Source organism: Nerophis lumbriciformis, linkage group LG09, assembly GCF_033978685.3.
Source record: "Nerophis lumbriciformis linkage group LG09, RoL_Nlum_v2.1, whole genome shotgun sequence".
Taxonomy (NCBI): domain Eukaryota; kingdom Metazoa; phylum Chordata; class Actinopteri; order Syngnathiformes; family Syngnathidae; genus Nerophis; species Nerophis lumbriciformis.
The window spans coordinates 44,073,354-44,099,183 of NC_084556.2; the positions used below are offsets into that span (position 1 = coordinate 44,073,354).

Consider the following 25,830-nt stretch of genomic DNA (forward strand, 5'->3'; position numbering starts at 1 on the left):
AAATATTCCCTCAAGGAACTTATGCAGCTCCAGATCCAGAGAACCTACATCTCTGTTTCTCTGCTCGCCACAGTATGCAGAGAGATTTGTGTGTTCTCGGATGCATCAACTATGGCTATATCAGCTGTAGCATACCTCAGGGCAATCGATACAGAAGGACACAGCCATGTCGGGTTTATCATGGGGAAATCCAAGCTGGCTCCACGTCCTGCTCACACTGTCCCTCGTTTGGAATTGTGTGCAGCCGTCTTGGCAGTGGAAATTGCAGAGACGATAATGGATGACATCGATGTAGAGATTCACAAAGTCAAGTTCTACACAGACAGCAAGATCGTACTGGGCTACATACATAATGCGTCCAGAAACTTCTATGTCTACGTGGCAAACAGAGTGACAAGAATAAGAAGGTCCTCTACCCCAGAGCAATGGCACTACATCAACACCAAACTCAAACCTGCAGATCACGGATCTAGGTCTGTCTCAGCGGCTCTCCTACCAGATACCAACTGGCTGACAGGTCCAGCTTTTCTAAGAAATCCAGAAGTGGATGAAGTTCCACAGCCAGAGGCATTTAACCTTCTGCATCCTGAGACTGATGTAGAAGTTCGCCCTCAAGTTTCAACCTATGCTACGAAAGCCACAAGTGGACTTCCTGGCTCTCACCGGTTTGAAAGATTCTCCAGCTGGAAATCTCTTACTCGTGCAATAGCCAAGCTTGTCCAAAAGGCTAGAGTCTTCTGGAAAACTTCAGACGGTATCCAGAGAAAAGATTAACTCAGTCAAGCAAGACTGGTCATATTGAAAAGAACACAACAAGATGTGTACAAAGAGAAAATGAAAAGCCTAGCAAAGGGTGAAGAGTTGTCTCGACACAGTCCGCTCAAGAGTTTGGATCCCATCCTTGACGATGAAGGATTGCTGAGAATCGGAGGTCGGAATTCATCAGCAGACATGACCTGGGAAGAAAAGCATCCGATCATTCTTCCAAAAGACAATCACATATCTACCTTGTTGGTACGATACTACCACGAACAAGTGGCCCATCAAGGCAGACACTTCACTGAAGGCACAGTTCGGATAGCTGGACTGTGGATAACAGGAAGTAAGAGACTTGTGTCAAGTGTGATAAACAAATGTGTCACCTGCAAAAGAATGAGAGGAAAGCTCGAAGAACAGAAAATGTCTAACTTACCTGCGGATAGACTTACCTTGAATCCTCCTTTCACGAACGTTGGACTTGACGTCTTTGGGCCTTGGACCATCTCAGCGCGCAGGACAAGAGGTGGATATGCTGGGCAGTCATGTTCACCTGTCTGAGTACACGAGCGGTACACATCGAGCTCATAGAGACAATGTCAACCTCCAGTTTCATTAATGCCTTAAGGAGATTCACCGCCATCAGAGGGCCTGTGAGACTCCTGCGTTCCGATCAAGGCACAAACTTTATTGGAGCTTGCAGAGAACTGCAAATAAACTCTGAAGACCCGAAGTTGAAAGCTCACTTACAGGACAAAGGCTGTACCTGGATATTCAATCCGCCACATTCCTCTTATATGGGAGATGTGTGGGAAAGGATGATCGGCATTGCACGCCGCATTTTGGATGCTATGTTGCTTAAAGACAACTGCCGCCTCTCCCACGAGGTACTTGTGACACTCATGAGTGAAATCATGGCAATCATGAATGCAAGGCCTCTAGTTCCAGTATCATCTGATCCTGACATGCCAGCAGTTCTCACGCCCGCAATGTTGCTTACTCAAAAGACTGATCCAGCATCTGCTCCTCTAGGGAACATGGATCTGAAAGATCTCTATAACAAGCAATGGAGGCAAGTTCAAAGTCTAGCCGAAACTTTCTGGAAACGTTGGAGACAAGAGTATTTGAGGACCCTTCAGCCCCGCAAGAAGTGGAAGTCAGAAAGACCAAACTTGCAAGTAGGCGATGTGGTACTTCTCAAAGACACTAAAGGAAAGAGGAATGAGTGGCCCACCGGCATCATTGAGGAAACCTTCCCCAGCCGTGACGGAAGGATTCGAAAAGTGAATGTGAAGATCATCAAACAGGGTATCCCTAAGGTTTATTCCAGACCCGTTTCAGAGGTCGTACTGCTCCTCAGTAAAAAGACATAGTGGTATCTTAAAATACCAGACGGGGAGTGTTATGCCCCACAATGTTATTGTCTAAGACACCTAGTGGTGGAAATCAGTTTTGCAGTTTGTGTTCTAATTTGACCCTCCTGTCTTGCCGTAGCCAGCTTAGTGTGGGTGTGTTTCAGAGAGCAGTAGAGAACAGTTGAGAGCAGATGTCAAACAAACAGGACGTACTGCAGGCTTTTAGCTTTCTTTTCGACTTTGAAGACTTTGAAGGTCTAAACCTGTAAGTTTATGTGAATGTAACATGCATATGTATAATGTGACACATTATTTGTGCATTTTCAGTTTAAGACTGCTTTAGTAAGATATTTGTGCCCATTGTTGAAAGCTAATTACTGGCAGCATTTTGATGGTTTGGATGCTATGTTGTATATAGATGGATGCTGAATGTAAAATGTTTGTTTATTTGTTTTTGTTCACAGTTATACAAAATATACGATTGATCCTTCACTAAAAAGACCTAAACTACACTACAGACGCTTGGGACTCTTTTTTCATCAAGGATTATATCATGTTAGCTATCTGCTAAGCTAACCAGCAAAAAGCAAGAGCAGAATACACTATTAGCCACAACACAACCAGGCTTATATTTAATATGCCACAAATTAATCCCGCATAACAAACACCTCCCCCATCCCGTCCATATAACCCGCCAATACAACTCAAACACCTGCACAACACACTCAATCCCACAGCCCAAAGTACCGTTCACCTCCCCAAAGTTCATACAGCACATATATTTCCCCAAAGTCCCCAAAGTTACGTACGTGACATGCACATAGCGGCACGCACGTACGGGCAAGCGATCAAATGTTTGGAAGCCGCAGCTGCATGCGTACTCACGGTACCGCGTCTGCGCATCCAACTCAAAGTCCTCCTGGTAAGAGTCTCTGTTGTCCCAGTTCTCCACAGGCCAATGGTAAAGCTTGACTGTCATCTTCCGGGAAACAATGAAACACCGGCTGTGTTATCCGGCACAACAGTCAGGGGGTGCATTATACGGCGGGGGTGCGTTATCCGGCACAACACCTGCCGCAATACACCGCTTCCCACCTACAGCTTTCTTCTTTGCTGTCTCCATTGTTCATTGAACAAATTGCAAAAGATTCACCAACACAGATGTCCAGAATACTGTGGAATTTTGCGATGATAACAGACGACTTTACAGCTGGCCACCATGCTGTCCCAAAATGTCCTCTACAATCCGTGACGTCACGCGCAGGCGTCATCATACCGAGACGTTTTCAGCAGGATATTTTGCGCGAAATTTAAAATTGCACTTTAGTAAGCTAACCCGGCCGTATTGGCATGTGTTGCAATGTTAAGATTTCATCATTGATGTATAAACTATCAGACTGCGTGGTCGGTAGTAGTGGGTTTCAGTAGGCCTTTAAGGCTCTTCGACAGACTCTCTTTTCGGACTTCGACAGACACAAAATATGGTTCAAAAGGTCAGAAATTCCACTACATAACAAAATGTTTATTGCAAAAATAAATGCTGCATGTCACAAAAACATATCAATCAATTACAGCTGCTTTTGATTGAGAAGCGGATTTATTTTCACTTTGTTTATCCCATCCTGCAAATCCACACACGTGTACAATATTTGATCAACAACAAAAGATTCCCAACATTCCTCAAATTAATGTCAATAATCCAATTTATCTTACAATCGACAAGCATAGGCAAATACTGTACATTTGTTTATTAGAGATGTGAATGTGTGAATAACTCACGACTCCATTTGGAACTGATTCTTCATTCATTTTGTATTCTCACAATATATTATTTGGCATATGCCAAATGCCGTATACACGCAGCAAGTAAAAAACGTATTTTTAATAATCGGTTCTTGACCATTTTGAATCAATCATAAAAAAATAATCGTAACAGATATACATTTGGAAGGGATATTTTCCTTTTTATCAAAGCTGTATGAGCGTGATGGCAGACTCGTACCAAACCCAGAATCCCGGATAGACAGCCTCACTAAAAGAAGCCTTAAAGCGGTGAATGAGAGACATGCTTTCTCCGATGGAGTAGAAAGAAAGTGTTCCTCCGGCGTGGTCCAGGAAGACCCCGATTCTAGAAGAGTAGGGGGCGTTGACTTCAATCTGGTCCTTGTTGTGGCGCGCTGAGTAGCTGGCGTCCGAGCAGAAGAGGCTCCAAGACTTGCGGTTGTAGCCGATACGGCAGCTGTCTCCGTACCCCGTCCTCTTGATGCCTCTGTAGGTGACGCCGATGGCAGCCCCCTCCCCACTCCAGTCCACCTCCCAGTAATAGGCGCCGCCTGACAGGGCCTCCATGCACAGCACCTGAGGCAAGGAGTCAAACCTGGAGGTGTTGTCACCGTAACTCTGAGGGTCTCTCTTCAGGGTCGCTTTCCTGTTACCCCGGGACAGGTGGAGCTGCCTGTACGCTGTGTTTGGGTCCAAGGTGAGCTGGCAAGCATCTAGAAGGAAACACATGGATTGGAGAAGGTTACACTTTCAGGATAAAGTCATGAATCAGCAGAAACCTTCATCATCACATGCAGCTTTTAGTTCCACAAATCAACTGAAGGAGGTCTGAACTTTAATGTTATTTATTTCTCTATTTTGGTTGAAACACACTAAAAGCACCAGTGCAGGTCAAAATATAATGCTAAATATATTTTACTATTGATCGCGTAATATCTAATATTGTGTAATATACTTCATAATGCTTCATGTTTCTTTTAACGCATGGAATATTCTTATGCATATCAAGCTGCAGGGCAAAATGTCCACATCATCTTTTCTACACTGTGATGCCATTGTGTCATTATTTTTCATCATTTGTATATTTTAAATAGTTAACAATAATTAAATATTATTATTCATCATAATAAATATTAATAAACATATGTGATATTATAATTGTTGGTATAGATACTTTTTATTATTACATCATAATGAAAATATAATTAATTTACAAAACAAACACAAGATGATAATTATAGGAGTGTCCTGATCCGATATTGATACTGTATCAGATATCGATCTGATATCAGCAATAAAACAAGTATGTTTTTCTTATGTGCTTGCATGTAAAATATAATACAATGTCCTGCAGCGTGTTTACTTGTGCAAAGCTGGAAAGCCAGTTAGCATCCAAATGTCCTCCATTAAGCACACAAGGTTGTTCTTTTCTTCTATTTTAGTCAAGTCATTTACAAAAGGTAAATATGGTACACAACAGCTTAGCACACAATAGCATACAAGCTTGACATACGTAATAAGTGTCCTTCATTGAACAATATTGCAGTCTAAAACAGCACATTTGTCAATATAAAGAAGTATCAAATAATTATAGTTGCATATTACTTACACATACAAATCTTAAATGCAGAAGTGTATTAGAACGTATTCAGTAACAAACATGTCCGCATCAATCATATTACTGCATCATAAACATAACTTCATTAATTATCGTGACCACTAGGTGTCGGCAAAAAAAAAATACCACTTTACTTTAACGTAAAGACAGCATAAATCCATTCCAGACGGTTAATAATAAATAAGTTAGTGATTTTCATACCTACCATTGTTCTCTGTTTGACTCATTCCACCTGATCAAACCTTTTCTAACATTCCACACTACAAAATCATTATTGTTGTGTACTTTTCAATTAACTGTATATGTATTATCCGTAAAGCACTTTTAGGGATAAGACGCTTCAATGGTGTCAGGTTTTAAAAACATGAAAAATCTAACAAAAATGTAAAGAAGACAGCATAGAAAATATTTGTCATTAATATGTGGAAGAGAGCGAGGTAGAGAGGGAGAGAGAGAGAGAAAGATAAAGTGGGCCGAGCGAAAGAGTGATAAAGCGTGCCTATTGAGGAGAAGGTTTTGTCTGGAAGCTTCATGACTTGCAGGAAAGATAGTGAGACCGTCTGGCTTTACTGTACATATAACATATCTTATTAAATAATTTCAGATTATAAAAGTAACATAAATCATACATCATATCATATCATACATAATATATCATATCATATCATGTCATGTCATATCATTTCATAACATATCTTATATCAATCATATCATATCATTTCTCATATCATGTAATATATCATATCATATCATATCATTTATGATCTTATATCAATCATATCATATCATTTTTCATATCATGTAACATATCATATCATATCATTTATCATATCATTTATCATATCATGTAACATATATCATATCATACCATACAATATTATTTATTGTATCATATCATATCATGTTATATCATATCATATCATATATCATATCATATATCATATCATATATCATATCATATCATATCATATCATATTATGTATCATATCATACCATATTATGTATCCTAATGTACCATAACATATTATATATCATATATCCTATCACATCACATCATATAATTTCATACCATATCATAACATACATCATATCATAGCATATAATATAACATCATATCATATCATATTATATACCGAGGTGGGTAGTAAAGTGCTACGTTTTCTGTGTTACCTTTACTTAAGTAAATAAATTGTACTTTTAATGCAACATACTTTTTACATTTACTCGAGTATTTTTGTGAAGAAGTAACACTACGTTTACTTTGTTACATCGAATGTAAATCCAATCGCTTTTTTCATATCATTATATTTACTTATAATCTATTGACTACTGCTTGCAAAGACATATTCATAGAACTCGTCAGAGAGACCTCTGTCACATGACTCTGTTTCACCAATCCGACGTCAGCCATACTTGCCAACCTTGAGATCTCCAAATTCGGGAGATTGGGGGGGGGGGTTAAGGGGGGAGGAGTATATTTATAGCTAAAATTCACTGAAATTCATATATATATATATATATATATATATATATATATATATATATATATATATATAATCTCCTGATGATTGAGGGAACCCCTCATGAAACAGGCCTGTAGAGATGAAGTAGTCTTGCGATTTTTTCCCACACATATATATATATATATATATATATATATATATATATATATATATATATATATATATATAAAAGAAATACTTGAATTTCAGTGTTTATTTATTTACGCATATACACACACATAAAAGTCCATCCATCCATCCATCTTCTTCCGCTTATCCGAGGTCGGGTCGCGGGGGAAGCAGCCTAAGCAGGGAAGCCCAGACTTCCCTCTCCCCAGCCACTTCGTCCAGCTCTTCCCGGGGGATCCCGAGGCGTTCCCAGGCCAGCCGGGAGACATAGTCTTCCCAGCGTGTCCTGGGTCTTCCCCGTGGCCTCCTACCGGTCGGACGTGCCCTAAACACCTCCCGAGGGAGGCGATCGGGTGGCATCCTGACCAGATGCCCGAACCACCTCATCTGGCTCCTCTCGATGTGGAGGAGCAGCGGCTTTACTTTGAGCTCCCCCCGGATGACAGAGCTTCTCACCCTATCTCTAAGGGAGAGCCCTGCCACCCGGCGGAGGAAACTCATTTCGGCCGCTTGTACCCGTGATCTTGTCCTTTCGGTCATAACCCAAAGCTCATGACCATAGGTGAGGATGGGAACGTAGATCGACCGGTAAATTGAGAGCTTTGCCTTCCGGCTCAACTCCTTCTTCACCACAACGGATCGATACAGCGTCCGCATTACTGAAGATGCCGCACCGATCCGCCTGTCGATCTCACGATCCACTCTTCCCTCACTCGTGAACAAGACTCCGAGGTACTTGAACTCCTCCACTTGGGTCAGGGTCTCCTCCCCAACCCGAAGATGGCATTCCACCCTTTTCCGGGCGAGAACCATGGACTCGGACTTGGAGGTGCTGATTCTCATCCCAGTCGCTTCACACTCGGCTGCGAACCAATCCAGCGAGAGCTGAAGATCCTGGCCAGATGAAGCCATCAGGACCACATCATCTGCAAAAAGCAGAGACCTAATCCTGCAGCCACCAAACCAGATCCCCTCAACGCCTTGACTGCGCCTAGAAATTCTGTCCATAAAAGTTATGAACAGAATCGGTGACAAAGGGCAGCCTTGGCGGAGTCCAACCCTCACTGGAAACGTGTCCGACTTACTGCCGGCAATGCGGACCAAGCTCTGACACTGATCATACAGGGAGCGGACCGCCAAAATCAGACAGTCCGATACCCCATACTCTCTGAGCACTCCCCACAGGACTTCCCGAGGGACACGGTCGAATGCCTTCTCCAAGTCCACAAAACACATGTAGACTTGTTGGGCAAACTCCCATGCACCCTCAAGGACCCTGCCGAGAGTATAGAGCTGGTCCACAGTTCCACGACCAGGACGAAAACCACACTGTTCCTCCTGAATCCGAGGTTCGACTATCCGGCGTAGCCTCCTCTCCAGTACACCTGAATAGACCTTACCGGGAAGGCTGAGGAGTGTGATCCCACGATAGTTAGAACACACCCTCTGGTTCCCCTTCTTAAAGAGAGGAACCACCACCCCGGTCTGCCAATCCAGAGGTACCGCCCCCGATGTCCACGCGATGCTGCAGAGTCTTGTCAACCAAGACAGCCCCACAGCATCCAGAGCCTTAAGGAACTCCGGGCGGATCTCATCCACCCCCGGGGCCTTGCCACCCAGGAGCTTTTTAACTACCTCAGCAACCTCAGCCCCAGAAATAGAAGAGCCCACCACAGATTCCCCAGGCACTGCTTCCTCATAGGAAGACGTGTTGGTGGGATTGAGGAGGTCTTTGAAGTATTCCCTCCACCGATCCACAACATCCGCAGTCGAGGTCAGCAGAACACCATCCTCACCATACACGGTGTTGATAGTGCACTGCTTCCCCTTCCTGAGGTGGCGGATGGTGGTCCAGAATCGCTTCGAAGCCGTCCGGAAGTCGTTTTCCATGGCCTCCCCGAACTCCTCCCATGTCCGAGTTTTTGCCTCCGCAACCGCTGAAGCCGCACACCGCTTGGCCTGTCGGTAGATGTCCGCTGCCTCAGGAGTCCCATGAGCCAAAAGAACCCGATAGGACTCCTTCTTCAGCTTGACGGCATCCCTCACCGCCGGTGTCCACCAACGGGTTCTAGGATTACCGCCACGACAGGCACCAACTACCTCGCGGCCACAGCTCCAATCAGCTGCCTCGACAATAGAGGTGCGGAACATGGTCCACTCGGACTCAATGTCCAGCACCTCCCTCGTGACATGTTCAAAGTTCTTCCGGAGGTGGGAATTGAAACTCTCTCTGACAGGAGACTCTGCCAGACGTTCCCAGCAAACCCTCACAATGCGTTTGGGCCTGCCAGGTCTGTCCGGCATCCTCCCCCACCATCGCAGCCAACTCACCACCAGGTGGTGATCGGTTGAAAGCTCCGCCCCTCTCTTCACCCGAGTGTCCAAAACATGAGGCCGCAAATCCGATGACACAACTACAAAGTCGATCATGGAACTGCGGCCTAGGGCGTCCTGGTGCCAAGTGCACATATGGACACCCTTATGTTTGAACATGGTGTTCATTATGGACAATCTGTGACGGGCACAAAAGTCCAATAACAGAACACCACTCGGGTTCAGATCCGGGCGGCCATTCTTCCCAATCACGCCTCTCCAGGTTTCACTGTCGCTGCCAACATGAGCATTGAAGTCCCCCAGTAGAACAAGTGAATCACCCGGGGGCGCACTCTCAAGTACTCCCTCGAGCGAATCCAAAAAGGGTGGGTACTCTGAGCTGCGGTTTGGCGCGTAAGCGCAAACCACAGTCAGGACCCGTCCCCCCACCCGAAGGCGGAGGGAAACTACCCTCTCGTCCACCGGGTTGAACTCCAACGTGCAGGCTCTGAGCCGGGGGGCAACAAGAATTGCCACCCCAGCCCGTCGCCTCTCATTGCCGGCAACGCCAGAGTGGAAGAGAGTCCATCCCCTCTCGAGAGAACTGGTTCCAGAGCCCTTGCTGTGCGTCGAAGTGAGTCCGACTATATCTAGCCGGAACTTCTCAACCTCGCGCACTAGCTCAGGCTCCTTCCCCCCCAGCGAGGTGACGTTCCACGTCCCAAGAGCTAGCTTCTGTAGCCGAGGATGGGACCGCCAAGTGCCCTGCCGTCGGCTGCCGCCCAGCTCACAATGCACCCGACCTCTATGGCCCCTGCTATGGGTGGTGAGCCCATTGGAGGGGGGACCCACGTTGCCTCTTCGGGCTGTGCCCGGCCGGGCCCCATGGGGACAGGCCCGGCCACCAGGCGCTCGCCATCGTGCCCCACCTCCGGGCCTGGCTCCAGAGGGGGGCCCCGGTGACCCGTGTCCGGGCGAGGGAAATCTGGGTCCTTTGTTTTTATTCGTCATGGAGGTCTTCGAGCTGCTCTTTGTCTGATCCCTCACCTAGGACCAGTTTGTCTTGGGAGAGCCTACCATAAAAACTACATAAAAGTCTGATCTACAAAATGTGCAGGCAGCATACCCCTTCCCCTTCAAGCTGTCCTGGATGAACTGAAATTATTTTTTCCAATCATTTTGGAACTTGCAAGCGTACTTCTTCTTACTCGTCGTCGCCATGTCTCTTCTTCGTTCTTCTACTTCGTCTCTGTTATGTTTTTGGACATTACTACTTGCCGTAGTTTTGAAGCAATGCATGATGGGAATCCGGATGTTGTGTGTCAGTGTATTAACGTGCCGGCTGGAATAAACACACGCTGAGAAATAGCTCCGTGCCTGCCTACTTTATGGGTTATAGTCTATGGATAACGGAGACATATATAATAGTCTCCTTTTCAGGTGAGAGAGGACGCAAAATGCAGTGCCTTTAAGGAACGCTCCCAATATTGTTGTCCGGGTGGAAATCGGGAGAAATTCGGGAAAATGGTTGCCCCGGGAGATTTTCGGGAGGGGCACTGAAATTTGGGAGTCTCCCGGGAAAATCGGGAGGGTTGGCAAGTATGATGTCAGCACTGGTGACCTTTGACTCCATTTCCCCAAGCAAACGGAGCCTGGCAGTCACATGACCACACACAAACTACACACTGTAAAAGTGACACGCCATCACAATGTTTACTTACAAATGATGAAAAACAACATTTATTATTTATTATCACTTTCTGTGTCAGCAGAAATGTTTACATTTCAACCTGCTAGAATTCCATTCCTAACGAGAGAAAACATGTTTTTTATGTTTTAGCTGCGAAAATGCTAACATTAGCTCCGTTAAAGCATCCTAGGTGACTGTAAACCGCGCATCTTTTGCAGTACATGATGTAGTAGTGTCTCTCTGTACAGATTTTGGCTACTCTACCCACTTCTGGTTAAATCATATATCTCATCATAAATCATATATGATATGATATTGTGTTATATCATATTAAGGATAACTGTTGCAGGTATTGGACGGTCACCTGCCTGCCAATGTCCAACTTTGCAGGTCACAGTTGGTGAGACACCCGGCGACCCCGAGTTCTGCTCGGATTATTATCTGGAATGTTAGAAGTATCAACACAAATATCTCTAGTATGTTTCATACTCCATCAGCTTTTAAAATCATGTTTACACCAAGCTAAGTTATGCTTCTTCCTACTCCTTTTCGTACATGCTGTAATGAGAAACTGGAAATGTGATGAATTGTATTATACCTGTAATTGTATGCACTGCATGTTCGACATAAAGTAGCACCATAACCACAACAAACTAACACCACAACCAAATAATATTCCTAAATACATACTGTGATTGTAAAAAGCATGCTCTCTCAGCAGGGAATGATTAAAATGCCAAATAAGCAAGAAGAAGAACACAGAAGACGAGCATAGAGGATCATGCGACTCACATTTCAGGAAATCATCTCTGTGCTGAGGTTCATGCACGTGCACAGATCTGTACATGGGGGCTTCCTCCGCTGTCGTGCACAGAAAATCATCACACGATTACATTAGTCACTTTGCATCATTGTCAATGATGATCAAGTATGAGTAAATGAAGTTGGCTTATTTACAGAGCACAAACAAAATGGCTTCATTGACATGCAAAGTCGCTGACGTCATCAAAAGCAAACATTTGAACAAGCGACTGACGTCCAATTTCAACCACAATAAAAAAAAAACAAGCAGCAGCAAAGCAGCTGATAATATTCAATATATACCGTATATTACCAAATAGTAGCCCGGGCGTTTATTTCACAAAATCGATTTTGGAGACAGGCGTTTAAAAGAAACAGGCGGTTATTTGCACAAGGCTTTTATTTATTTTTGCACCAGCCTGCACCAGGCCATTATTTGGTTACAATGGTTACTGTCCAGTATTTTTTTTTCGTACAAAAAACTTTAAATCTAAAAGCTATTGTAAACATACAAAAAAAAAAACAAGAGATCAACATGAGGTAGGCTATCAAAGGATAGGAGATCAATAAGGCCTCAACATGGCAGTGGTGCAACAATTGTCAAATAGAATACCAATACTAAAAATAAATAGACTTTTTAAATAAAGCAGCCTACCAGGAAAAATGAAATTATGGTACCAAGTACTCAAGTATAAAACCCACCATCAAAACAGAACAATAATACTGTCACTTAAATAAAATAAAGGCTACAGTACTCCAAGTTTTAAATAAAGCAGCATACAGGAAAAATAAAATTATGGTACCAAGTACTCTATAAAACCATCAAAACAATAATACTGCAGCAAACGCAACCCCAGTAGCATTTTAATCTAAATTATGCAAATAACAGCCCATTGGCGGCTATTTGGACATAGGCGGTTATTAGGAAGAGGCGGTTAATTCACAAAATGGAGTCAGACCCCGAGCGCCTATTAGGACATGGGCGGTTATTTGCCCATAGGCGTTTATTTGGTAATATACGGTAATTATCATTATCATAAATACAATGTAATATTTTTCTATATGTTGTCTTTACAACCACACTTCTGAGGTTGAACTACTTCAGTAAAAATCTATGTAAGAGCTTTTGTGTTAGCATTTTTGTGTGTGTTTTGTCACAAATATAATTTGAGCAGTGCTGACATAATTGGGTTATGATTAACCTGGAAATAAATAATAAACATAATCAATTCATCTAGGAACACAGACACAAGCTTTGCTACAACCGCATTAATTAAAGTTAAAGTTAAAGTCCCAACAATAGTCATACACACACTAGGTGTGGTGAAATTATCCACTGCATTTGACCCATCCCCCTGTTCACCCCCTGGGAGGTGAGGTGAGCAGTGAGCAGCAGCAGTGGCTGCGCTCAGGAATTGTTTTGGTGATTTAACCCCCAATTCCAACCCTTGATGCTGAGTACCAAGCAGGGAGGCAATGGGTCCCATTTTTATAGTCTTTGGTATGACTCGGCCGGGGTTTGAACTCACGACCTTCCAGTCTCAGGGCGGACACTTAACCACTAGTCCACTGAGCAGGTTAATGATGCAGGATAACAAAAAACATATGCAAAGAAAAATGCCCCACATGCCAAAAACACTAAAAAAAAAAAATTACTGCAAGAGAAAAGTGCTGCAAGCGGTCTCCTCAATGATTGGTGACGGCAGGGCGCCATGCTACGTACCAGTTTGAAGCCGCAGCTAAGCCACACTGCACTTCCTTATTATACATTTATTTTATATTAAGAGTGTTTGCCGAGCGTTTGCCGAGCGTTTGCCGAGCGTTTGCCGAGCGTTTGCCGAGCGTTTGCCGCGTAAACATGGCTTGTTGTGGTCCCACATGGCCTTAGATTTCATCACAGGCCTTGCAGTTTCCCGGGGGCATCTCCGTCATACTCACTGTGGTCGACCGACGACCGGTTTTCAAAAATGGCTCACTGCTCATCTTCTGGCCAAGCACGTTTTCCGCCTACATGGTACCCCTGTGGACCTGGTCTCGGAGAGGGGACCGCAGTTCGCATCCCAAGTTTGGAAGGCTTTTTTGGGAGCCACCTTTCATCAGGTTTTGATCCCCAGACCAACGGCCAGACGGTGTTGGTCGCGTAACCACGACCTGGTTAGCCTACGCCGTGTGTGCCATCCATACCCTTTGTCCTGGTTCTCCCACCTCCCTTGGGTGGAGTATGCTCACAATTCCCTCACCTCCTCAGCCACAAATATGTCTCCTTTTAAAGTCGCCAATGGTTGATGACATCCACTCTCTCCAACCTGAGAAACCAGGTCGGCTGCCAGGGGTCGTCTCTGGCCCCACTATGGACTGGACTCTCACAATATTATGCTAGATCCACTCGACGTCCATTGCACCGGGGTGGGGGTCCCCACATCTGCGGTCCCCTCCAAGGTTTCTCATTGTTATCCCATTGAGTTGAGTTTTTTCTGGCCTGATGTGGGATCTGAGCCGAGGATGTTGTTGTGGCTTGTGCAGCCCTTTGAGACACTCGTGATTTAGGGCTATATAAGTAAACATTGATTGATTATGATTTTGACTGCAGAGTTCCTTTTTTTCTTTTTCTTCGGTCTCCCCTAGAGGGGGGTGGGGGGGGGGGGTTTACCCACATATGCGGTCCTCTCCAAGGTTTCTCATAGTCATTCACATCAACGTCCCACTGGGGTGAGTTTTTCCTTGCCCTTATGTGGGCTCTGTACCGAGGATGTCGTTGAGGCTTGTGCAGCCCTTTGAGACACTTGTGATTTAGGGCTATATAAATAAATATTGATTGATTGATTGACATTGATTCTTTTTTTTGTCTTTTTTTTTTTTGAGGCCCAAAAAGGTTTTGTTAAGTTCCACTATTTCAAATTTGTATTTAAATGATGGAAAACTGATCAAATTGTTTTGCAGCTCACATCCAATCGGATGTAAGCTTTTTAATAGACTCACCTTTGAACGAACGCTTCTTCTTGCCGTCCTCCAGTTGGCAGAAGGTCATTTTGTTGACTGTGCAAACATAAATATTGCGTAAATGTGTGCATAAAACATCATCAAAGTACAGTAACACCCTCATTTTGCTGACAGTACAAACATAAACGTGTGCATGAAACATCACCAAAGTCACTTATTTTACTGAGTGTAAATATGAACATAATATACATATTCCATTACCCGTTTTGGCCACTTTGACCATTTCCTCGTTGCCGAATTCATTGAGGTGTTGTTTCATTTCTGACACGGCCTTGTTGACTGGATCAAATGTGAAATAAGGGTTCACGATCACTGTGGGCAACTCCTCATTCTCCGTCTGGGCGATCAGCATGTGGTAACTCTGTCAACACATGACCTGATTACTTCAGTGCTGGATTACTTTTAAAAATGCCTCCGTGACCTTTGACCCCCGCGTTACCTGGATGAAGTGGATGTGGTCCTCGGTGCGGGACAGCTGAGTGATCTCGTTGTCTCTCCTCTTCAGGTCCGAGATCTCGTGGTTGAGACGCTCCATGTGACCCTCGGCGTTGTTGAGCGCCGCCCGCTTATTGGAGGACATCAGCTTGGCCATCTCCTGCTGCATCCTCTCTATGGAGCGCATCATGTCGGCAAACATCTTGTCACATTCCTGCAGCGCTCTCTGGGCTGACGTCTGCACAGGAAACAGGAAGCAGGAAACAGGAGGCAAGAGGGCGGCGTTCAACTCATCTCTTTCAACATGCAGGAATGTGAGCGTCTATCCAGTGCTAAATCAGCGCTTAATAGACTGACGCTTGGTACCAACCTTTAGCGCGTCTACTGCTTGTTTCAGTTCTTCCATCTGTTTGAGGCGATCGTGAATCTTTTCCTGGATCTCAGCCTGAGTAGCGCCAAGTCGTTGCTATGACAACAGTATAAGGACGGTTGAGTCGTGGCACTTCCTTTCACAATCACACATTCTACACACTTTCTGCGCAGTAGTACATCCATACAACCATTTTATACCCCCTGTCCCTTTCGGGGTCATAGGCGGCCTGGAGCCTATCTCAGCTGCACTCAAGCATATGGCAGGGTACACCCTCTGTTTTATTTTTCAAACATCGGCTACTCTGCATATTCTTGGCCTAAATTAAGCATGTTCAAGCATTAAAAATGTTTTTTGTTTATACAGGATTTTAAATATCATTCTCATAAACATAACACTAGTTCAAGTTCAAGTTTTATTCGTCATATGCAGAGTACACCACAGTGAAATGCTTTTTTAAAGTTAAAGTACCAGTGATTGTCACACACACACTAGGTGTGGCGAAATTATTCTCTGCATTTGACCCATCACCCTTGATCACCCCCTGGGAGGTGAGGGGAGCAGTGGGCAGCAGCGGTGCCGCGCCCGGGAATAATTTTTGGTGATTTAACCCCCAATTCCAACCCTTTATTCTGAGTGCCAAGCAGGGAGATAATGGATCCCATTTTTATAGTCTTTGGTATGACTCGGCCGGGGTTTGAACCCACAACCTACCGATCTCAGGGCGGACACTCTAACCATTAGGCCACTGAGTAGGTGTAGGTATCTTCAGATATTGCGTAGAGTGGGATCCAAACACTAGTTACAGAATCTAATACACTAAATACAAAAAAATACAACAATTTGAATAGCTCTGATGTACATTAATTACAAGACAATTAGTTGCACAATAAGTTACAGTAGTTATGGTAGAGGTATCAGTACAAGTAGAAGTACAGTAGTCACATACAGTACCAGTGCAATATCAAATAGTATAACAGTATATATAGTATAGGAAGCAACAAATATCAAGTTCTTTGGCAGTTGAGTAGTGACAGTAGTATGAACAAAGGTAATGGAACAGTATGACTTCTTTATACTCTTGTTTTTACATTATTTACAGTCATTGAATGAACAGTATTGTAGTCCGGTAATTACGGTGGTAAGTAAAGTGATTCTTATGCGTGCGGTTTTGTGCAATTGTGATAAAGTGCTAGAAGTAGAAGTAGAACTAGAAGTAAACCTTTGTTAAGAGGAAAAATGGTCATCTGAAGTGTACAAGCTTTAGTATAGCCTGTAGAGGCCCGATGATCTGGAATGAGATTGATAGCTTTGTAAAAGAATCACTTTCTTTAAACATTTTTAAAAAGCGTTTTAAGCTAAATTTATTGCGACGTTATGCTTAGTATATTTAGCACACCCCTTATGGCTGAGGATTTCACATTAATCAGAAAATCTGTAGAGACTCCTCTCGCCCCCACCGAGGACTATTTTCACTGCTGGACTCTGGAAAGAGGTTCCGTAGCCACCGTAGCAGAACCTCCTTGTTCTGTAACAGCTTCTTCCCTCAGGCCATAAGACTCTTGAACGCATCATAATAATTCCCTCAATTCCCCCCAAAAACGCAATATAATTATCTGTACAGTAAATCTGTCATGACTTGGTCCTGGGTGTTAGCTTTTCCGGGATGCAACGGAAAGTTGGCTCGGGCGAGACGGGAATGTGAGTACATTTTTTATTTAAAGACTATAAATACAAAACAAGGAAGTAAACAAAAGGCACGAACAATGGCGGAGAACAAACTATGAAACCAAACACTTGCACAAAGGCAAAAACTATGAACAACAAAAAACACTAACTGTGGCAATAATAAACAAAACTTACTTGGCATGGACAAAAACGGCATTAAAAAGCGCAGCAAGGGTCATAAGTGTGTGGAGAGTATAAATGCGGGGATGTCGTCAGGACGAACAACAGAAAATGAAAAGCTTAAATAACACAGACATGATTAACAACAGGTGCTTGACTCAAAACAGGTGCGTGACATGACAGGTGAAACTAATGGGTAACTATGGTGACAAAACAAAACAAAAGTGCACAAAAAGTCCAAAAACAAAACCGAACACTACTAAAACAAAACATGATCACACAGACATGACAAAATCTATTTATATCTGAACTTTTATGCTCTTTTATCTTGCACTACAACGAACTAATGCAACAAAATGTTGTTCTTATCTGTGCTGCAAAGTTCAAATTTGAATGACAATAAAGGAAGTGTAAGTCTAAGTCTTGACCTCTGTATGTATGATGAGATTATCGCAAATCTTCAGGATGCAAACCTGTTAATCAAATTTGAATGATAGGATATTGAGACTGATTTGGTGGATTTAAAGATTCCTTCTTTATAAATGTCAACCTGCTGGTAGGTTGGGTAGATTTTGAAAGGAATTGTATTGTACTGTATTTTGTATAGTATATGATGATGTATATTTTAAATGTGGGTCCCGTCCATAAACAGTGTGCTTCTAGGGATTACCCTTTTGCTGTACGGACTCTGATGTAACAAAAAAAACAATAATGTAATACAAAATAATGTCTGTCTGTAAATAAAAAAATTAAAAGATAAAAATTAAAAAATAAATATTCACTCATGTATTTATTTTGGTTGCAGTTTGGCTTGCTGTTGACTTCTATCCACTCATTTACTTACTTACGCAAAAGAAACAGTACAAAGCCAATCAGAGCACGCTGTTCAGTATCGTGACCACTGATTGCCTCAGCCTCAGGCTACATTACTATATTATTGGATTAAAGAAATATAAAAGTAACTAAAGGGTGTTATATAATGTCTAGAGCAGTGGTTCTTAACCTGGGTTCGATCGAACCCTTGGGGTTCGGTGAGTCGGCCTCAGGGAGGTCAAAAAACACCCGACTGATTGTGTAAATACAATCTTCTCCCTATCGACGTATTACGGATACGGCAACAGCTGACTGGTTTGCAGGTGTGTAATTTGTTGTGAGTTTATGCACTGTGTTGGTTTTGTTCTTTGAACAAGGTGATGTTCATGCACGGTTCATTTTATGCACCAGTAAAAAAACATGGTAACACTTTAGTATGGGGAACATATTCACCATTAATTAGTTTCTTATTAACATGCAAATTAGTAACATATTGGCTCTTAACTAGTCATTATTAAGTACTTATTAATGCCTTATTCGGCATGGCCTTATCATAACCCTAACCCTCTAACCCTGACCCTAACCCTCTAACCCTGACCCTAACCCTAACCAAATAACTCTAAATTAAGTCTTTGTTACTTAAAATGTGTTCCCCATACTAAAGTGTTTCCAAAAACATATAACTTTGTCTTGAATTTGAAAAAAAATACATTTTATTTTTCACTAAAGAAGGGTTCGGTGAATGTGCATATGAAACTGGTGGGGTTCGGTACCTCCAACAAGGTTAAGAACCAGAAGGCTCACATAATGTTAAAAATTGTATTTAAAAGATTATAAACATGTTTTTTAATGCTTGAACTCTGAAAATATTCAACATACAATTAGTCATTTCTACATTGCAGAAATACATCTAACACAATCAGGCCTGGTTTACTATCATTTAGTTTTCTTGGAATTCTGTTTTCAGTTTTCGTGTGACGTCTCAATCTTTATCAATCAATCAATCAATCTTTATTTATATAGCCCTAAATCACAAGTGTCTCAAAGGGCTGCACAAGCCACAACGACATCCTCGGTACAAAGCCCACATACGGGCAAGGAAAAACTCACCCCAGTGGGACGTCGATGTGAATGACTATGAGAAACCTTGGAGAGGACCGCATATGTGGGTAACCCCCCCCCCCTCTAGGGGAGACCGAAAGCAATGGATGTCGAGTGGGTCTGACATAATATTGTGAGAGTCCAGTCCATAGTGGATCCAACATAATAGTAAGAGTCCAGTCCATAGTGGGGCCAGCAGGACACCATCCCGAGCGGAGACGGGTCAGCAGCGTAGAGATGTTCCCAGCCGATGCACAGGCGAGCGGTCCACCCCGGGTCCCGACTCTGGACAGCCAGCACTTCATCCATGGCCACCGGACCTGTGCCCCCCCCCCCCCCCCCACCCCCCCACCCCACCCCCTCAAGGAAAAGGGGAGCAGAGGAGAAAAGAAAAGAAACGGCAGATCAACTGGTCTAACAGGGGGGCTATTTAAAGGCTAGAGTATACAAATGAGTTTTAAGATGGGACTTAAATGCTTCTACTGAGGTAGCATCTCTAATTGTTACCGGGAGGGCATTCCATAGTACTGGAGCCCGAATAGAAAACGCTCTACAGCCCGCAGACTTTTTTTGGGCTCTGGGAATCACTAATAAGCCGGAGTTCTTTGAACGCAGATTTCTTGCCAGGACATATGGTACAATGCAATCGACAAGATAGGACGGAGCTAGACCGTGTAATATTTTATACGTAAGTAGTAAAACCTTAAAGTCACATCTTAAGTGCACAGGAAGCCAGTGCAGGTGAGCCAGTATAGGCGTAATATGATCAAACTTTCTTGTTCTTGTCAAAAGTCTAGCAGCCGCATTTTGTACCAACTGTAATTTTTTAATGCTAGACATAGGGAGACCCGAAAATAATACGTTACAGTAGTCGAGACGAGACGTAACGAACGCATGAATAATGATCTCAGCGTCGCTAGTGGATAAAATAGAACGAATTTTAGCGATATTACGGAGATGGAAGAAGGCCGTTTTAGTAACACTCTTAATGTGTGATTCAAACGAGAGAGTTGGGTCGAAGATAATACCCAGATTCTTTACTGATTCGCCTTGTGTAATTGTTTGGTTGTCAAATGTTAAGGTGGTATTATTAAATAAATGTCGGTGTTTAGCAGGACCGATAATCAGCATTTCCGTTTTCTTGGCGTTGAGTTGCAAGAAGTTAGCGGACATCCATTGTTTAATTTCATTAAGACACGCCTCCAGCTGACTACAATCCGGCGTGTTGGTCAGCTTTAGGGGCATGTAGAGTTGGGTGTCATCAGCATAACAATGAAAGCTAACACCGTATTTGCGTATGATGTCGCCTAGCGGCAGCATGTAAATACTAAAGAGTGCAGGGCCAAGAACCGAACCCTGAGGAACTCCGCACGTTACCTTAACATAGTCCAAGGTCACATTATTATGGGAGACGCATTGCATCCTGTCAGTAAGATAAGAGTTAAACCACGACAAAGCTAAGTCTGACATACCAATACGTGTTTTGATACGCTCTAATAAAATATTATGATCGACGGTATCGAAAGCAGCGCTAAGATCAAGAAGCAGCAACATAGATGACGCATCAGAATCCATCGTTAGCAGTAGATCATTAGTCATTTTTGCGAGGGCTGTCTCCGTAGAGTGATTTGCCCTGAAACCGGATTGAAAAGGTTCACAGAGATTGTTAGACACTAAGTGTTCATTTAGCTGCTGTGCGACAATTTTTTCGAGGATTTTCGAAATAAAGGGAAGGTGGGACACCGGTCGGTAGTTTACCATGAGGTCAGGATCAAGGTTAGGTCTTTTGAGCAGAGGATGAATAACCGCTTTCTTGAATGCTAGGGGAACAGTGCCAGAGGAAAGTGATAAGTTTATAATATTTAGCACTGATGGACCTAATAATACAAAAAGCTCCTTGATAAGTTTCCCAGGAAGTGGGTCAAGTAAACATGTTGTTTGTTTTATCCCACTTACACGCTGTAATAGTTCCTCTAATGTTATTTCATCAAAAAGAGAGAGAGACTATTTTGTATTGCAGTATCCGTCGTAGATACAGTTGTATCTGTGTTCATAGAACCCAGTTGTAGCTGGGATGCGTTGTCTTTAATCTCCTTTCTAATGAGTTCAATTTTCTTATTAAAGAAATTCATAAAGTCATCTGCCGAGTGGGTGGAGCTATTGGGAGGAGTCCCTTGTTGGGTTAGCGATGCTACTGTACTAAACAAACTCGGTTATCATACGGTCAAAATGTGCACGTATCAAACAGGCGTGTTTGTCCGTGTATTATTTTGCGGAATGTGGTGTCCAAACAAAGAGACTCTACATGTTAATGATTCAGTCTGTGTACATTTTCTATTGAGTACGATTGGAAAATAATCCAGCATGGGACCAAAGAAAGTGATCAAGCTGATGGTGATGAATGGCGATAAAGAAGGTGAGAAACACTATAACACTATAAAGAACTTGCAGTAAAGTAATACGGTAGCTCTCCTCCTCTCCTCTCCTATGTTTCTGCCGTCTTTGCCAAACAAGAGTGTTCAATAAGTATAAGTGATATTAAAAGTTAATTTACACGTTTAATTTGTTCATTTATATGTATTTCATATTGTTTTATGCATGTAAAGGTTAAGGGTGTCCTGCTCCAATATTGGTATTAGATATAGGTCCGATATTTGTAAAAACAAAACAAAAAAAAAACAAGTAGGGAATGATATGTGCTTGCATGTAAAATGTGTGATATAATGTCCGATACAAGCAGTTCTGCAGCGTGTTTACTTATGCCAACCTGGACAGCCAATTAACATCTAAATCTCCCCCAAAACACACAAGGTTAGTCTTTACTTACCGTATTTTTCGGACTACAAGTCGCAGTTTTTTTCATAGTTTGGCCGGGAGTGCGACTTATACTCAGGAGCGAATTATGTGTGAAATTATTAACACATTACCGTAAAATATCAAATAATATTATTTAGCTCATTCACGTAAGAGACTAGACGTATAAGATTTCATGGGATTTAGCGATTAGGAGTGACAGATTGTTTGGTAAACGTATAGCATGTTCTATATGTTATAGTTATTTGAATGACTCTTACCATAATATGTTACGTTAACATACCAGGCACGTTCTCAGTTGGTTATTTATGCGTCATATAACGTACACTTATTCAGCCTGTTGTTCACTATTCTTTATTTCTTTTAAATTGCCTTTCAAATGTCTATTCTTGGTGTTGGGTTTTATCAAATAAATTTCCCCAAAAAATGGTATTAGATATAGGTCCGATATTTGTAGTGCGACTAATGTGTTTTTTTTCTTCTTTATTATGTATTTTCGGCCGGTGCGACTCATACTCCGGAGCGACTTATACTCCGAAAAATACAGTAGTCATTTACAAAAGGTAAACATTATAGGTTATACACTACCAGGACCTAGCAGCTACACCGTAGCTAAGCACACAATAGCTCACATGCTAGACCAGGAGTCGGCAACCCAAAATGTTGAAAAAACCCTATTGAACCATCCATCCATCTATCTTCTTCCGCTTATCTGAGGTTGGGTCGCGGGGGCAGCAGCCTAAGCAGGGAAGCCCAGACTTTCCTCTCCCCACTATTGGACCAAAAGTACAACAAACAAAAAATCTGTCTGGAGCCGCAAAAAATTAGAAGTCTTATATAAGTGTTATAATGAAGGCAACACATGATATAAGTGTCTATATCAGCTATATAAGCCTACTATCAAAGGCTGACGCAAATCTTCATTGACAGAAATGTTGTATTTTAATTTTATTCTACGCATTTTTGCAACATTGGACATCATTGGTAAAATGGAGGCTTTTCCCAGAATGAGATAACTTCTGGAAATTACTGGCTCAGAATGGCCAAAAGTATAGATGTGTGTGTCTAAGTTTAAGGAAATGACAGGCTGTCTTCTTCTAATAGATTTATTACAATACCTGCAAGATGGGTAACGTTTGCTGTTATCTGGAACAACATGGCACACAAACAACTATGAGAAATGCAGCCAATATTGCATACAGATAATGTGTCATGAGACATGCAAATATAAATTAAATACACAGAGGACATAAGTAAAGGAAATTAAATGAGCTCAAATATACCTACAAACGAGGCATAATGATGCAATATGTACATACAGCTAGCCTAAATAGCATGTTAGTATTGATTAGCTTGCAGTCATGCATTGACCAAATATGTGCGATAAGCACTCCAGCAAATCAATAAATTCAACAAAGCTCACCTTTGTGCATTCACGCACAGCATAAAACATTTGGTGGACAAAATGAGACAAAGAAGGAGTGGCATAAAACACGTCTTTCTGTGGCAGCATCGGAGAAAGTTTTACATGTAAACAAATTACGATGAGTTCAAGGACCACCAAAAGTAGTAGGAAAAAACGGCGCTCGCCAAATACTCTCATGAGTGAAGCATGTTTAGTATAAATAGTTGGATTTCTAACAATTAGGAAGGTTTGTGTCATGTTTGTTCTTCTACAGATTATACATAAAACAAAAAATATATTTTTTTCTTCATCTTCCTTCATCTATTTCCACACATCTCTGAAAGAAGTCCAGGGAGCCATTAGGGCGGCGCTAAAGAGCCACATGCGGCTCTAGAGCCGCGAGTTGCTGACCCCCGTGCTAGCCATAGGTAATATGTGTCCTTCATTGAACAATATTGCAGTCCTAAACAGCACTTTTCTCAATATGCTGTAAACATTTATCAAATAATTATATTTTCACAATTTTTACACAGACATACTATCCAAAGCAGAAGCATGCTAGAAAGTATCCAGTAACAAACGTGTCCGCATCATTCAATTTAGTGCGTACCACTCCACTTCAACGTAAAGACAGCATAAGTTAATTCAGATGGTTAATAATGAATAGGTTAGTTTTCTTAAGACCGACCATTGTTCTCTGTTTGACTAATTTCACTTGATCCAAATTTTTTTAACATTCCACACTACAAAATGATTTCGTATCGGATCAATATCGGCCAATGCTTAAGGCTCCAATATTGGTCTTGTATTGGAATTGAAAAAGTTAAAGTAAAACTATATACAAAATGTGTTCCAATTTCTGGTTTCTGAAACATATTGAAATTAAATAACGGAACATTGCTTCAGTTTTTCATGGTATTGTTTTTTTTTGTTTTTTTTTGTTTTATAAAAAAAAAAAAAAAAGTGAGGTACTTTATGCTCACCTGTTCATCGGCCCTTTCCTGCTCAGCAGACACCATGTCGTGACCTTTGTGTTCCTTCACGGTACACAGCACACAGATGCACATCTGGTCTGTGCGACAGAACAGTTCCAGACCTTTCTGGTGCTGAGGACATATCTGCCGGTCCAGATGTCCGATCTCATCCACCAGCTTGTGCCTTTTAAAAGTGGCCGACTCGTAATGAGGTTTGAGATGCCTCTCGCAGTAGGAGGCCAAGCACATCAAGCAGGTCTTCACAGCTTTGTTCTTCTTGCCCACACAAATGTCACAGCCCACATCCTGCGGCCCCGCCACATTGTAGTCGGGGGACGGAGGCGGCGGCGGGAAGGGTTCCGAGTTGCGTTGCAGAGTGGAGTGCCGGGAGCCTCCGACGCGTCTGGGCGTCGGCCTTTTGTTGTAGGTCACCCGGCACTGCGGGCACATGTAGCTGCCCGTGTGGTCGGCGTGGTCCCAGTACGTCTTCAGACATATGGAGCAGAAGACGTGACCGCAGGGGATCGACACAGGATCCCTGAGGTACTCCTTACACAGGTGACAGTTGTCGTGCTCAGAGGCCATGGTGCCAACTTCGCAATTTTGCAGTGGAGATTCTGGGACAGTAAAGTGATCCCACAGGTACTACTGGCACTACTTATACACACACACACACACACGCACACACACACGCACACACACACACACACACACACTAACACACTAAACTGGTTGAGCCGAAACCAGTAAAACAAGGGCGGGGCAAGGAAAGACACACAATGTCTTGATCACCAACAACATGAAGAAGAATGAATGAATGAATGTGTGATGACAGGATGGCAAATTACTCACTGGTTGATCACAACATCCTCATATTTAGTTTATAGTATTCAACTCTGAAGTAAAACACATTCTACAAAGCGTGAAGACAGAATAGCAAATTAATCACTGATTATTCATAAAAGAAAATTAATTACTGATTAATCGCAACGTCCTTTTTTAAGTTTATAACATGTACTTGTGAAATAAATACATTTTACAAAGTGTGATGAACGAGTTAGCAGATGAATCACTGATTAAACAAAATGGGTTTCTTTAGAGATGTCCGATAATATCGGCCTGCC

At 42.6% G+C, this 25,830-nt stretch overlaps 1 protein-coding gene across 1 annotated transcript; it reads right to left on the reverse strand.

Moving 5' to 3' along the window:
* Positions 1-3,689: 3,689 nt before the first annotated feature.
* Positions 3,690-25,374, reverse strand: ftr83 (finTRIM family, member 83). Its single transcript, XM_061963098.2, has 7 exons — positions 24,716-25,374; positions 15,752-15,847; positions 15,386-15,619; positions 15,148-15,307; positions 14,926-14,982; positions 11,938-12,006; positions 3,690-4,606 (listed from the first exon to the last, which is right to left on the reverse strand). The coding sequence occupies exons 1-7, from the start codon at positions 25,289-25,291 to the stop codon at positions 4,080-4,082; spliced, it is 1,719 nt and encodes a 572-aa protein (XP_061819082.1). The 5' UTR covers positions 25,292-25,374; the 3' UTR covers positions 3,690-4,079.
* Positions 25,375-25,830: the final 456 nt, after the last annotated feature.